Source organism: Brachyhypopomus gauderio, unplaced genomic scaffold, assembly GCF_052324685.1.
Source record: "Brachyhypopomus gauderio isolate BG-103 unplaced genomic scaffold, BGAUD_0.2 sc51, whole genome shotgun sequence".
NCBI lineage: Eukaryota > Metazoa > Chordata > Actinopteri > Gymnotiformes > Hypopomidae > Brachyhypopomus > Brachyhypopomus gauderio.
Genome location: NW_027506876.1, coordinates 2,561,775 through 2,576,750, shown reverse-complemented (window position 1 = coordinate 2,576,750; position 14,976 = coordinate 2,561,775). Strand labels below are relative to the sequence as shown.

Below are 14,976 nucleotides of genomic sequence, written 5' to 3'. Positions count from 1 at the left end.
TCTTTATACTACCACATATCGTTTCGGACAACACTGCAAAGAATGCGACGCGCCAAGTAGCCTCCGCCGTTTGCTCAGGTGTGCGGAGTCGCGCGCTACGGTCACTCGCGAAAGTATAATCACCCAGGCAGGAGGGAGGTAACTTTTCTACGTAATGTCCGAAAATCAAAAGGCGGGAAGTCAATCAAATGACACCGCCGTCATCCATCCAGCGCTGACGATCCAGTGAGAGGATCATATTTCGGACACAAAACAGATAGCACGCCTGTGGTTTATTATGATTTGACGGATTTTTTCCCCAAAAAATTCAAATGACGGAAATCCGTCGTAGTGACGGAGAACTTTAACCCATGGTTTAAGCATAGATGAAATTGTAGATATTACGATCTCAGATCACTACTGTGTGTTCTTTACAGGATGAATTAATAAAGAACGAGCTAGGAACCTGTAACAGGGCAGACATCTGTTCCATGGGAGGTTATGCCTTTTTCATGGGAGGTTCTAAGTGGTATAGAGTAAAGGGGGATATTAGGAATTATTTGTTTTGTTTTTCGTTAAAGGTTGAGTTAGCTGGTATTTTAAAAATATTTATATATTGTTAAATACATTACCTTAAATACATTACATATATTTTGAATTGAATTGAATCAACTTTATTTATCCCCAAGGGGGCAATTAATATTGGGCACAACATCACAAGACAGACAAACAAACAAATATGAGTACCAATCACAAGCAAGGAGTCTAATTTCCAAAGATTAATATCAGTGTTCATTTAGTAGTCTAATGGCTTCAGGAACAAAGATCACTCTCCGCCGAACAGTCCGACATCTAGGACAATGATACCTATGGCCATGACTCATAATGAAGAGCATGTGAAGGATCATTAATAATAGACCGACCTTTCTTCAGTGTTAACTGTTTGTGCAATGCACTCAAAGATCTAAGTGGAAGTCGGACAATTTTTGAACATGTAGATATTAAACACTGCAACCGTTTCCTATTTTTTAAGCTCAGAGACTGAAACCAACAGATAAAAGAAAATGAAATCACACTCTCAATAAAAGAACAATAAAATGTAAACAACACAGACGTATCAACAGATGTTTTATTGATGATTTGACTCGCGGCGTGTGAGGGTGCAAGACCCCGCGTTGTGGAGGAGAACGTACGAGAGAAGGAGATTTTCACCTAGAGAAATTAAAAATATAATGTATCGAGGTGATAAAAGAAACACCAGTGCATCTTCCAAGAACAAAACCGAGAGTTTATTTTTAACTACAGCCGAAACTGAGCGGAACTTCAGCAGCGCACCGGTAAGGCAGAGCAACGGCTCTGCGTTTCTAACGGCAACGGAGTAGCAGCGACCGGACAGTTGTTAGCAAGCGCTAACACAACAAAACAACAAAAACAACAAAATAACGATGCCGATACATACAACTGACAACAGACTGACAGACGGTTAAGGACATCACCCAAAAATGAAAAAAACGGTTTCCAACAGCCATTCGTTAAGTAGAACTTACTTCCCTACCTACCAAACCATTGAGACTGTGTCTGTTAACCGTGGCAGATATAGGAATAACAGGGCGATGTTTTAAAAAACTAATTAAAATTAAATTAAATAATCAACATGAAATGAGCAGCAATATTAGTAGGGGTGTATTCAACTAAGCATTTTCATAGTTGAATCTGATTCGTCAGCTTTTCCCTTTAGTCGACTAATAGTCGAATCGGGTTATTTTTATTTTTTTTATTTAGAGCATCTTAAACGGGATCCTGTTCTCATTCAGGACTTTTTTCCTCTTCAAAGTAAAAACCTAAAACACTCAGATAAATGAATAAACACGGTAGGTTGCCTTTATTCAGCTTTTATTTATTTACTTGTTTATTTTTTATGAAACGTTAGAGAACATTAAACGTCAGTGCGCATTGCGCATATCGAACTGTCAGACAGGCACTCTGCAAAATGTCAAAAATATTTTAAATAAAATATGCCTGCCTGAAAATATTAACAAATTGACACACAACAGCAAAAATATATAAGGAAAGGTTCAAGTAACGGGGTTTAAAAGCAAACAACAAAAAATGTCTATAGGCCTACTTGTCGAGACGCACCGCGACGAGACGACACGACACGACCGAAACGACAAACGGCTGAACTGTTTTTTCCACCTTACGCGTTTTAAATGGTATACCATGTTGGTTGTTGTCGTGCGAAATGAAAGACGTTGATGACATAACTTGCACTTTACCTTGTTTGATTCATCTTTATCTTTTTCAAAATACTTTTGAAGTTTTTTAGTAGATGCTGACTATCGTGTAGCGTGTTCAGCTCTGCTCATTTGGATTGTGCAACAGCAGGGTGTGATTTATTAATGTGTAGTAAGGAATATGCCTATTGTTAATGCGCAGACATAATTTTTAAATATTTACTAACAGAAATTAGGATGATTTTATTTATATATAACGAAAACAAAGACATTTCATGTAACAACTGATGCTTAGCAGCATGCTTGGGAACCCCCATGCAGTTAGAATGGTACATTCGACTATGACGTTCATAGTCGACTAGGGGGTATAGTCGACTATAGTCGAATCAGCGACTATTGCAGGTCACCCCTAAATATTAGGCTAAGGCTAGTACTTCTAAACATTAGATCGCTTGCATCCAAAGCTGTGATAGTAAACGAAATAATCTCAGATAACAGACTAAATGCACTCTGTTTAACAGAGACACGGGCTAGAGTAAACGAATATGTAAGTTTTAATGAAGCAGCTCCTCCTGGATACAGTTATGTTCATCAGCCCCGTATCACAGGGCGTGGAGGTGGAGTAGCCACAATATATGACACAGATATAGGTTTTGCTGTAAAACCAACCACCTCTATTAACTCATTCGAAGCTTTGATAGGTGAAATAGGCAATAATCTCATAGGCAATACACATCACATCCGACACCGCAGCAACATTTATTAACATACTACCAAAGCTACCGAGCACTATGTCACTGCAGCCCAATGAATTAGAACAGGCAACACAACAGTTTTATTCCACACTCAGCAATACCTTAGACCAGGGTTATTCAACTATATTTATCTGCGAGCCAGATTTGGCAGAGAGCTCTGACCTGTGGGCCAGAAATTTGTTGACCGGGGGGTGGCGAACGTAAAGCCTGGTTAATTATACTTGACGCGGCGCGAGCGTCCGCGCAGCGAAAATTACATAATCGCTGTGGCTCCGCCCGTGCGCGAGGGTTTCTGTCTAGGAAATTGGCACCACCAGCAATGAATTAAGAGTGTATATTTTAGGACAATGGTTTGGGCCAATTATAAAAAAGATGGAGCTTAAGACAGGAAGAGGTGAGACACAAAGGATGTTCAAATGTCATTAGAGGCTGCTGACTGAGCTATTATTGAAGTGCTGTGTAGGCTTGCGTTGCAAACAAAGTTAGGATTTTAAAGAAGTTCTAGTATATTTGTTTTGTTTTATTTAGTAAGTATTTTATATTCTTTATTTGGATTTATTTTGGTGCTCATTCGGTGGAAAGTGTGTTTGGAGACCTGGGCAATAATTAATAAACAATAATGGTGCGTAAATTATCCTGATGGCTCCCGTCTCAATCCCTCCAGCGGTCATCCTGTAACAGAACCCAAACGTTAAAAAGAAAAAGTATTTTAATAGCTCAACCCCTAATGTTTTATTAATATTTTAAACAATAGACCTCTCTGTCCTGAAGACACATCAGTGCATGAAATGGTTGACCGATTTAATAAAAAAATTAGATCAACTCATGATATTCGATCAAGCCTGATGCACTACAAACCTGTACTTCAGGAATCTTTGCAACCACAATCTACAATGTGTGAATTTAGAAAGTTATCTGAGAAAGAGTTCTGCAAGATGATTTCACAGCTTACTTCTTCAACCTGCATTTTAGATCCAATTCCCACCTCATTTTTTAAACAGTCTTTTAAACAGATTAGTCTTATTTTTAGTGTTTTAGAAATTATAAACTGTTCTTTAGAAACAGGCATTTTTCCAGATGCTCTTAGGGTTGCTGTGCTTATGCCATTTATTGAAAAATAACAATTTAGACCCATCAGTTTTAAGTAATTTTAGACCAATTTCAATGCTACCATTTTTAAGTAAAATACTAGAAAAAGCAGTCTTTACACAAATAATGATTTCCAGAAGGAAAATTCTGTCTTTGATCAATACCAATCGGGCTTCAGATCAGGACACCGTACTGAAACAGTGTTACTAAAGATTGTCAATGATCTTAGAGTTAATGTTGATAAAAACAGGGTTTCTATTCTTATACTTTTAGATCTGAGTGCAGCATTTGATACAGTGGATCATGACATTCTTTTAAATTGTCTGAAAACCTGGGTAGGCCTATCTGGAAATGTTTTACAGTGCTTTAATTCCTATCTTAAAAGTCGAAAATACTTTGTTAGCATAGCTGAACAGCGCTCCAAGGAATATGATTTACTATATGGTGTTCCACAGGGTTCTGTTTTAGGTCCATTTCTTTTTTCCTTGTGCATGCTTCCGTTAGGTCATGTAATTAAAAAGCATGGAGTCAGCTATCACAGCTATGCTGGCGATACACAATTATATATTTCTGTAGAGCCAAATGATGCAAGTGCCTCAAATAAATTAACAATCTGTTCATCAAGTATAATTAACTGGATGAATAATTTATATTATTTAATTTTTAACTTTATTTCTATACTTTGTACTTACTGTATATTTTCTTCCCTTTATAACCCTGTCTGCTCTGTCTATCTAGTACTGGAAGTCAGGAATTTCCCTGATCTATCTATATCGATAATGTTACCAAAACAGCTTTTTTCCACTTAAGAACTATAGCGTGAGTGAGACCCTTTCTCAAACGGCAAGATGCTGAAAAACTGATCCATGCTTTTGTTTTTTCATGATTAGACTACTATAATGCATTATTCACTGGACTGCCCAAAACCACAATTGACAGACTATAGCTTGTTCAGAACGCTGCAGCCAGGATCTTAACACGCACAAAAAAGAGAGAACATAAAACACTTGCTTTAGTTTCACTTCATTGGCTACCTGTATCATTCAGGATTGATTTTAAAATTCTCTTACTGGTTTAGAAATCTCTTAATGGGTTAGCACCTACATACATCTCGGAGTGTCTTACGGATTATGTTCCAAATCGTGCACTAAGATAATCAGTAGCTGGTTTAATTAACATTCCCAGGATAAAGCACAAAAAAAACTGAAAACCATTGTTTATTTTTGCTATAAGAAAAAATAAGATAAGATATATGATAAGAAATTTTCATATACCAGCCACACTGGTTTAAACAGCCTAAACGTGTCCGGAATGCAGCACGGTCATTAATTATTTCTCTTTTATCAGGGTTGCCAACTCTCATGCAATGAGTGTGAGACACACGCATTTGACTGTCTTCACACTTCATTCATCCGATTTCTCATGCTGAAAAAAATCTAGTTTATTACTAGTTCGCTCTGGCGCCAACCACTGGTGATCGATCGCATTAGGTGCAGCATAGAGGAAACATATAATACATACATTTGACACCCCCCGTCACCGTTTGACATACACCACCCCCCCCCCCCCCCCAAATCAAATCTCACTACAAGTGATTTTGAAAAGTTGGCAACCCTGCTTTTACTGCTGCGCCAATAAGCACACATGCAACAGACCGCAAATCTAACTTTCTAAAAACGAGGGACGTTCTGAACCAGAAATTCTACCAAATATTTAAGTAAAAGATAATGCCCCAAAGGAACTTTTGGCAAAGAAAGGAGCCGTGTCTGTTGTCAGGAATAACATAGGGTTTTAAAGGTCAGGCGTGGACCAAACTTACTTTTGTCACTTACTGTCACAGTCACTTACTGCAAATGCTGTTGAGCAAAAGTTGTCGCGGCTGGTGGTAACAAGAGCAATCCCCTGCACCACCCATAAAGCTAGCTTATACTTGACGCATCGCGACTGGCACAAGGGTCCGCACGGCAAAAATTAAGCAATCGCGGTGGCTCTGCTGTCGTGTCGCGAGGTCGTGTACCTCTCGATTTTTGCTCTTCAGCTATATGTTTTACGCCAAGTTATGTGTGCAGGGTTCATACACCATTTCAAGGTAGAATTTAAGCCAGCCCCGTCGACAGGGGGGGTCAACCGGGTCTGTTGTCCTGGGCCCCAGGGCCAGGGGGGCCCATCAAAGAGCCCAGCAATTTATTTTTATTTTAAGTCTATAATTTTTAAATAATCTTTCATTAATATAACATTCTGTACTGAAAATAAGCTCAATGGCTAAAATATATGTTTTTTTAACCCATCTGCATATTTTCCATTAAGTGCATACACCCCCGCCTCCCACTGAAAAATGGTTTGATATAGACACCGACCGTAACCGGCTGGTACCCACCCAACAGCGGGAAATACAGTGGTGAATAGTTAAAGTAAATACTGAAATCTGGAGCGCAGAAAAGAGAGGAAAAACATTTACCTGAAGAATTTAAAAGTTGCATTGTGTTCCAGGTTTGAAATGTGCTGCAATTTAGGCTAAAGTATTTGAAAATGCTTGAAATTGTAACTACTTCGTTTCACAACAAATATCTGTCTGACTGAACAGTTCTCTTGTATTACGTTAACAAATACGAGCCTCTTGTAATTCCAGGACGAAACATGAGAGAACGTGAAGACGTTAAGATTGGGCGTTTTGAAAATAAACAACCATTAAATAATGTGAATAAAAAGCAAATTATTTCGAATCATTTCGAGTATATGTATAAATATTTAACTTAATTAAGTTTAACGTGCAGGGAAATATTGAAATGGACCTTTAAAGTGACGTACAAGTGCTTTAATTCCACCTTATAAAGGTGTATGAACTCCGCAAACATGACTTTGTTCATTATGCTGAAGCGTGGCGCGCGCGAAGTTACAAAATTCGAGGGGGGGGCACATGAAACTTTCTTGTCCTGGGCCCCAGCAAGACTGTCAACGGGCCTGATTTAAGCACTTGTACGGCACTATCAAGGTCCATTTTCAATATTTTCCAGTACCTTCTGCTTAATTAAGTTACATATTCATATAAATACACATATGGTCAAAATGATTTGAAATATTTAGCTTTTTATCACATTAAAAGAGATGGTACCTTCTCCCCAGTATTCAACCACTGTTATTAGTTATTCATTTAAATATAATGTTATTTAATTAAAGGTAAGATATTTGGGACTTTTCAGTACAAAACAACCATTGACAAACAGCCCTGTTTACTTTATGTCACGTAGGACTACACCCCCCTCTCCTAGCTGTCACTCCGGTGTCCCTGTTCCTAGTGTCTGTGTGTTCCTTGCTCGTTTATCTTGCCCAGCTTGTCTGTTGCCCTTGTTTCCCCTGTCTGCCACGCCCGTGTCGTTAGTGTCATCAGCTGTGTCTTGTTAGTTCTGTGTTCTTATAGTCCCTGTGTTTCCCTAGCCCCTTGTCGGTTATTCGTACTCTCGTGGTCGTTTTATTGTGGTTTCATGTTCGATTGTGGATTGGTGTTTTCTACCCTCGCTGCCATCGTGGTATATGCCATCTCTGTTGTTTCTGTGCTCTGTTCTGTGTTTGTCATGCCTATGTACTTGTCTTATGTGGATGGCTCTCCCGTTTTGACCCCTGCCTGTGACTTTGACAACGATTATGGAATTCCCTGTAATAAATCTCGCTCTTCTCAGCGTTTGTGTCCGCCTCCTCGCACCGTAGTGCGAGCTGCGTTACACTTTATGTCTAAATACCTCTTATTTGTTATTAACAAACTGGTGTGCAATTTATAATATTACATGTAGATGGTTCACATGAGTTTTATAAACCTACGGAAATAAAATTGTCGGAAATAAAATTAAATAAAAGGTTTTGCATTTTTACTGCAACTGCCATGCTATATGATTCATTCACTACTTTAGTGCTATCATTTGAAAACTGATCATGTGGGGCCATGCAAATGTGTATTACATGTAATACTTAGGTGGAGACATTTTTCCAACAGTGGAATAGGGTACTCTTAACCACTCTACTACAGTAATTCTTTTCGTAATCAATGCAGTTAACACATCATGCATGGGGGAAAAAAACCATCAAAAACCGTGAAACCGATATATAGTTTCGAAAAATTTTGGTCATACCGCCCAGCACTATTTTATCTTCAGTTAAATGTGTTAACAGTCTCTGTCATGTCTGTTTGTATTTTAAATACATGAATGCAGTCACCAAAACAAATGAGTAACATTCTTGGCAAAATGGAATTTTACTGATTCCGACACAATGATCACTAGCAGTTAATATAAATTTCATGCTAATTCATTTGAAGTGGTAATTTAAATGCAAAAATGTTTTCTTTGTTCCTCTCCATTTAGGGCAAAGAACTGGGCATTTTAAAGTGGCAAATAAGAATGAGAAACGTAAGCTCCTTGTAGAGATCTAATAATACAGTAGTCTACATGTTAGTCTACATGTTAAGTTCTCCCACCTTGACTAGGTCTTTTGGCCAACCAGTACCCAGCACGCTGCGGCTGCCGTACCCCAGAGTGTTGCCTCCATACTCTGTCACTTTGCGACTGTTTGTGTTAGGCCCAGCAAATATAACAAGCTTCATGTGTAAAAGAGAGAAAGGAGAGGACACTGTAAACAATAAAACATATTACACAAAAAAATTATGCATTAAGACTATTCATCAATTGCATGTTTCATTTCAGATGAACTTGAAGTAAAAAAAAAAAAAAAACTAACTAGCAACTAATTTGCCTGTTAACTAAAACATGACATTCTGCATTCTTCATGACCCATGCACTTGTAAATCTGCTTTATGACAACAGACAACAAAATTGGCTATATAGGGCTATATATATTCATTTGACTTGACTTGACATTCTGAGTGTGTATCATATGCACATTGAAATAACTACCTTATCATAGTCATATTGAGAAGAACAGCGAGGGTCAAAGCGCAGATAAAGACAGCGAGCACCAGGGATATGGACAGTCTCTTTAAATTTGTAGTTGTCTCGCACTGGGTGGACAGTCTCCACAGTTTTTCCTGCAGCCCATGGTGCAGGGATCTTAAGACCAGTCAGGAACCCTGGCTCCTCTCTTTCATCAAGAATCCGGAAACTGAGGGATAAGTTTGTATTATGAATAAAGATGATGAAGGCCAGATAAGGACGGTACTATATATATATATATAAGGGATGCAAATTATCGATTAATTCATTAATCATTAGTTGATTGATCTTATCGATCGACTTTCGATTAATCGATAAGCGGCGTTTTCCACCTGAATTTCAGTGTTTCAATAGGGGCTTTAAAAATATCAGCTAAATAGTTAAAACACTTTGTTCAAAAAGTATATATTATATTATATTATGATAATTATTTTGTATTATATGATATATTGCTCAAGTAATTATGCATTAGGAAATTTTTATGGTATAACAAAACACATTCTTTCATAAAAAAAAAAGGAATAAATTAAGGACTGGCTCCATTTGAAACATTAGACATAAAAAAAAAATTTTTAAGAAGAAATTAAATAGAGAGCCAAACAGAATATTATTGAGCCCATGCTTGGACAATGTTTCTAGCGTTGTAGTGAACACACGCGACCGGAGAGTCCCCAAGTCTCCACAACATCATTGAGCTTGTCAGCTAAATTGTCAGCGGTGTGTCTATCCGACATGTTCGTCGTAATCAGCACTGCAGATTTTAGCTGCCAGTTCTCGTCAGTGTAGTGGCACGTCACGGTAATGTAACTTTCTGTTGTTAGAGCCGTCCAACAATCTGTTGTAAGTGCTACAGCAGTAGCAGTAGCTAGCTTTGTTTTTAGCTCACTCTTCTTTTTTCGTAGCGAACTTCGAAAACGCTCGCCTTCCCAGTGTAGCTGTGATTTTAGGTTGACCAGGTGCACTGGTGATATGCAGGACAGCTGCATGCACAGTGTTCAAATGATAATTGAGTGAGCTAGTGGAACTGTTGTACTTCAATACCGCATTACACAGAGAACATCTGACTTCTTTGCCTAAATTAACAATGTTGAAATGGTCCCACACCGCACGTCTTTTCGCCCGCTTCATTTTGTTTTCCACTCTGGTCTTTCGCGACACGTGTTCGTCTCGCATTCTTACGCTCTGTTCAAGTTACTACAGGAGCGCTCTCTAACGATTAATCGTGATTAATACATTTTGATCGAGTAACCTCTTGATCGACAATTAATCGAAAGTCGATTAATCATTTGCATCCCTAATATATATATATATATATATATATATATATATATATATATATATATATATATATATATATATATACACACACACAGTAGAACCCCAGAACTCGACCACCTCAGTACTCTACATATTCGGAGTTCAACACAAAATTTTGAGAACATTTTGTCTCTGAGCTCGAACAAAACTTCAGAATCCGACCCAACTTGTGACTTTTGTAAACAAAATACAGTTCGTGCTTCAGTCACATGCTGCTAGTTGGCATACTTGGCTGTGCTCCAAGCTTTTGCTGTATTTTTGTTGTTTTTTGTACCGTTTTAGACAAAAAACATGGGTCCCAAGAAAAACATAGCAGGTAAGAACAATAGAGTTGAAAAAGGCGATCATAGAGAAGTATGAAAAAAGCATTCATGTGACGGACTTCAACTTGGAATTCAACTTGATGGTTGAGAATGGATTAATCAGTTTTCAGTTATTTCTATTGGGGAAAAGTGATTCCGAATTCGACTGCATCGCTTCCTCGACGCTCCTTCCGGAACGAATTAGCGTGAAGTTACAGGGTTCTACTGTGTATATATATATATATATATGTGTGTGTGTGTATATATATATATATATATATATATATATATATATATATATATATATATATATATATATACACACACACACACACACACAATATATATATATATATATATATATATATATATATATATATATATATATATATATATATATATATTGTGTGTGTGTATATGATAATTGATATATATATATACACACTAAAAAATAAAGATATAATACAGATATATTAAATATTATATTAAATATAAAATATATTATTGCAGAATATATTATTATATTATAGAATATATATATTCTAGCCTTCTGTGTTACGCTACATTAATATTGTTCAAACAGACAAATGCCTCAGAACACTTAAGAAGATTTACATACAATTTAAATGTAAAAACAGCTTAATGAAATGACTTGTATTATAGGTTCTGGACAAATAATAAATTTGTGCCAAGAGAGAAAATTCTAAATACAATGTAATACTCCTTTACTGTTTCATCTTACAGTCATCAAACTTGATATAAGGAGTCAACCTCTGCACATAATTGCATTTCATGTAACCCTTCACTACTTTCTTCCTCAAAAAGAAAATTGGTCAGTTTAAAAACCCAGTAGTCAAAAACCCACTGATACAATTTACTGCTAGACAATTCCATTATTCTTCAACTCTTCAATTAAAAACTGAGACCAAGCTAAAAGATGAACAGTTTACATATTGTAGAAAACTGGAGCAACAAGAATAAAGGGCATATAGAAACCCACTTGTCATCATTACAAGACATTTTCAGCCCATGGGGGAGTGGGTCACCACCCAATGGAGAGGCTTCAGCAAATAGAGGGGACTGGGTCTTCAGAAGCAGAGCAGTCTAATACAACAGAGAGAAACCTGTACATGTAAATCAAGTAAATGTGCATGACACATTGAAAATTACTTCATATTAATATATATCATAGATATATTCATATCTCTCTCACACACACAAGCGCACCTGACTGGTGTAGAGGACAAGCTGGACAAGCTGTGGCATGAGAGCATCTGCAAGTGACAGAGTCTGTAGGTTGGGGTGCATGAGAGACGTCAACAGGACTGGCAGCAAATGGCCCAGCATGGTAGCTTTAGTTACCTGCTCCAGCCCTTTAAGTCTGGGGAGTAAAACCAATTAAATTGTGCTTATGAGAGACAGAAAATGAAATAAGACCAACAGTTTGCAGACATGTGCATGTATGTACATACAAGAGATGGATAATTTTTTTTGAATGACAAATTAATTCACTGAAGTATTAACTGTTAGAAACACCTGCACTGCACAATAACTACATACGTACATTATTTGGGACAAAATGTACACAAATGTATGGGAGTAATATACATACACAAAGAGATTAAGAAAGAACGTTCAGTTCAGGAGAAATTCTTACTGTATTTATAACTGCAATTAACAATGTATTATTTCTCCTACAAGTGTAAAAAAACTCACTTTATGCCACTATATTACTAGCTCTAACATGATAATTTGAATAAACATAAGAAGAAAATCCATTTATTATTTATTAGTATCAGCATTTATTGTTTAGCATTTAGTTATCTAATGATTCAGGTCAGGACTTGAAGACAGACATTTTCAGGTAAGCTTATACAGTATACAGTGGAGAAAATAAGTATTTAGTCAGTCACCAATTGTGCAAGTTCTCCCACTTAAAAAGATGAGAGAGGCCGGTAATTGACATCATAGGTAGACTTCAACTATGAGAGACAAAATGTGAAAAAAAAATTGAGAAAATCATTTTGTCTGACTTTTAAAGAATTTATTTGCAAATAATGGTGGAAAATAAGTATTTGGTCAATAACAAAAGTTCATCTCAATACTTTGTTGTATATCCTCTGTTGGCAATGACAGACGTCAAACGTTTTCTGTAAGTCTTCACAAGGTTGGCACACACTGTTGCTGGTATGTTGGCCCATTCCTCCATGCAGATCTCCTTTAAAGCAGTGATGTTTTGGGGCTGTCGGCGGGCAACACGGACTTTTAACTCCCTCCAAAGGTTTTCGATGGGGTTGAGATTGGGAGACTGGCTAGGACACTCCAGGACTTTGAAATGTTTCTTACGAAGCCACTCCTTTGTTGCCCTGGCAGTGTGCTTGGGATCATTGTCATGCTGAAAGACCCAGCCACGTTTCATCTTCATTGCCCTTGCTGATGGAAGGAGGTTTGCACCCAAAATCTCACAATACATGGCCCCATTTATTCTTTCATGTACACGGACCAGTCGTCCTGGTCCCTTTGCAGAGAAACAGCCCCAAAGCATGATGTTGCCACCCCCATGCTTGACAGTTGGTATGGTGTTCTTTGGATGCAACTCAGCATTCACTGTCCTCCAAACACGACGAGTTGTGTTTTTACTAGGGGTGGGACGCGATTAAAAAAATTAATCGAATTAATCGGAAGCTTTGTAATTAATTAATCGAAATTAATCGCATTTTAATCGCATTTCAGTATTTAACATGAGAAATATTAATTTAAGTTTGAATGATGAATGAATCAATGAACATAATCATAAACTTCAACATCTTGTTTATTTTTCCACCAGTCTACTACGAAGACCAATATATGTGTATTGTGCAGAAAACAGTTCAGAACATTGGAAATTCTGACCAAAAATATTGTTTAATTTAGGGAGTTTTGCTCAGGATATTGGAAGAATTGAAGTAAATCAGAAGATGTTTTTAATACCATTTTAGATGGTAGACTTTCTTTAATTTCCCAGGCCTCTGCCATAGGCATCTTCATAGTGCCTAGAAGTGGTCTTCTGCATGCTCAAAGCAAATGACTGGATCTTCATCATCTATAGATTCATCATCTATAATATGAGCTGTCACACCAAGATCATTCTTGTTGCTAACGGTCCAGTGATCCCCAGTCAGAGCCACATTTGTGGCACTCTTCACAATAACCTGTTTTAATTCTTTCCTCATCATACAGCTGCTGGATTTTCTTCGACATTGTCTTTCTGGGGTGAGTTTCCCAAAACGTTCTTAGTGCCAAGTACTTCGTCACCTCGTTCTTACGTACGAGGTTAAGAAGTACTTGGCGTTAAGAACGTTTTGGGAAACTCACCCCTGGACGGTAGTTCGTAACTTGCATCAGTTGACGCAATTCGCAGCGCTTCTTGTAAGCATTTATCTTCGACCACAGAGAGCGGACAACACAAATAATGTGACGCATCATGTATAAACGCGTGCGGAGTCGCGCGCTACGGCCATTCGCGAAAGTTTAATCCAGTCTTAATGGTCCAATGAAGGTCATTTAAAAACCAGGACGTTTCCTCACAGAATGTGAATTACGGACGTTTGGTCACCCTATCGTACTAGGAATACATTTAGCAGCTAAGTTATCATTACTGACCTGCGCGTCGTACACTGTGCGATTTTTTGCCCATTTTCAGCCGATTTTTCACTCGTTTCGGCTCAATCGCGTGTCGTGCATCGTATAGTTTACACAGGTAAACGAGGAACGATTCACACCTCACGACCAACTCCCGATCAGAAATCGCAGCGTCGCAAGAACATCAAACATGTTTGAAATTCAAATCGCTCCTCGTGAGAGTATCGCACTGTTGAAGCAGCTCCACGAGCCGACTCTCCCTGCGATTTAGTCGTACAGTTTGAGCTGGAGCTGAGTACACGATTTAAAATATCGCACAGTGTACGCCCAGCTTTAGCCGCAACATGTTTTGCGTTGAGGTGGTAACGAAGGGTGGAAGTGCTCCTGTGATAAGCGAACTCCTTCCTACATAAAGTGTAAATAACATTATTTTTGTTTGTACTTCCATCTGAAAGTTTCTTATATTTAAATTTCCCATCCACCAGCGTAGCCTCTTCAGTCATCTCCATCATGATCATCTTATTGTGTGTCCATAATCTGTATGCCCGGAACTCGCGCACTGAGAAACATTCCACGGTGCAAAAGTGTCTCGTCCGTTAAATGCGTTAAAATGCGTTAATTTTTTTAGTGCGTTAATTTTCCTGTAATTAATTAATCGAAATTAACGCGTTAAAGTCCCACCACTAGTTTTTACCAAATAGTTCTACTTTGGTTTCATCTGACCATATGACATTCTCCC

The 14,976-nt window shown here is 37.8% G+C and overlaps 1 protein-coding gene across 7 annotated transcripts in view; it reads right to left on the bottom strand.

Annotated features, from left to right (window-relative positions):
• The window catches only part of hectd4 (HECT domain E3 ubiquitin protein ligase 4), a 168,319-nt gene that overhangs the window by 94,036 nt on the left and 59,307 nt on the right, over nt 1-14,976 (bottom strand). For all 7 annotated transcript variants that reach the window (XM_076987116.1, XM_076987115.1, XM_076987110.1 and 4 more), the window contains exons 19-22: nt 11,844-11,997; nt 11,617-11,720; nt 8,962-9,166; nt 8,526-8,645 (exon numbers count right to left, since the gene is read on the bottom strand). In XM_076987116.1, the coding sequence (XP_076843231.1) occupies nt 8,526-8,645; nt 8,962-9,166; nt 11,617-11,720; nt 11,844-11,997 (583 nt within the window). The remainder of the gene's footprint in view (nt 1-8,525; nt 8,646-8,961; nt 9,167-11,616; nt 11,721-11,843; nt 11,998-14,976) is intronic.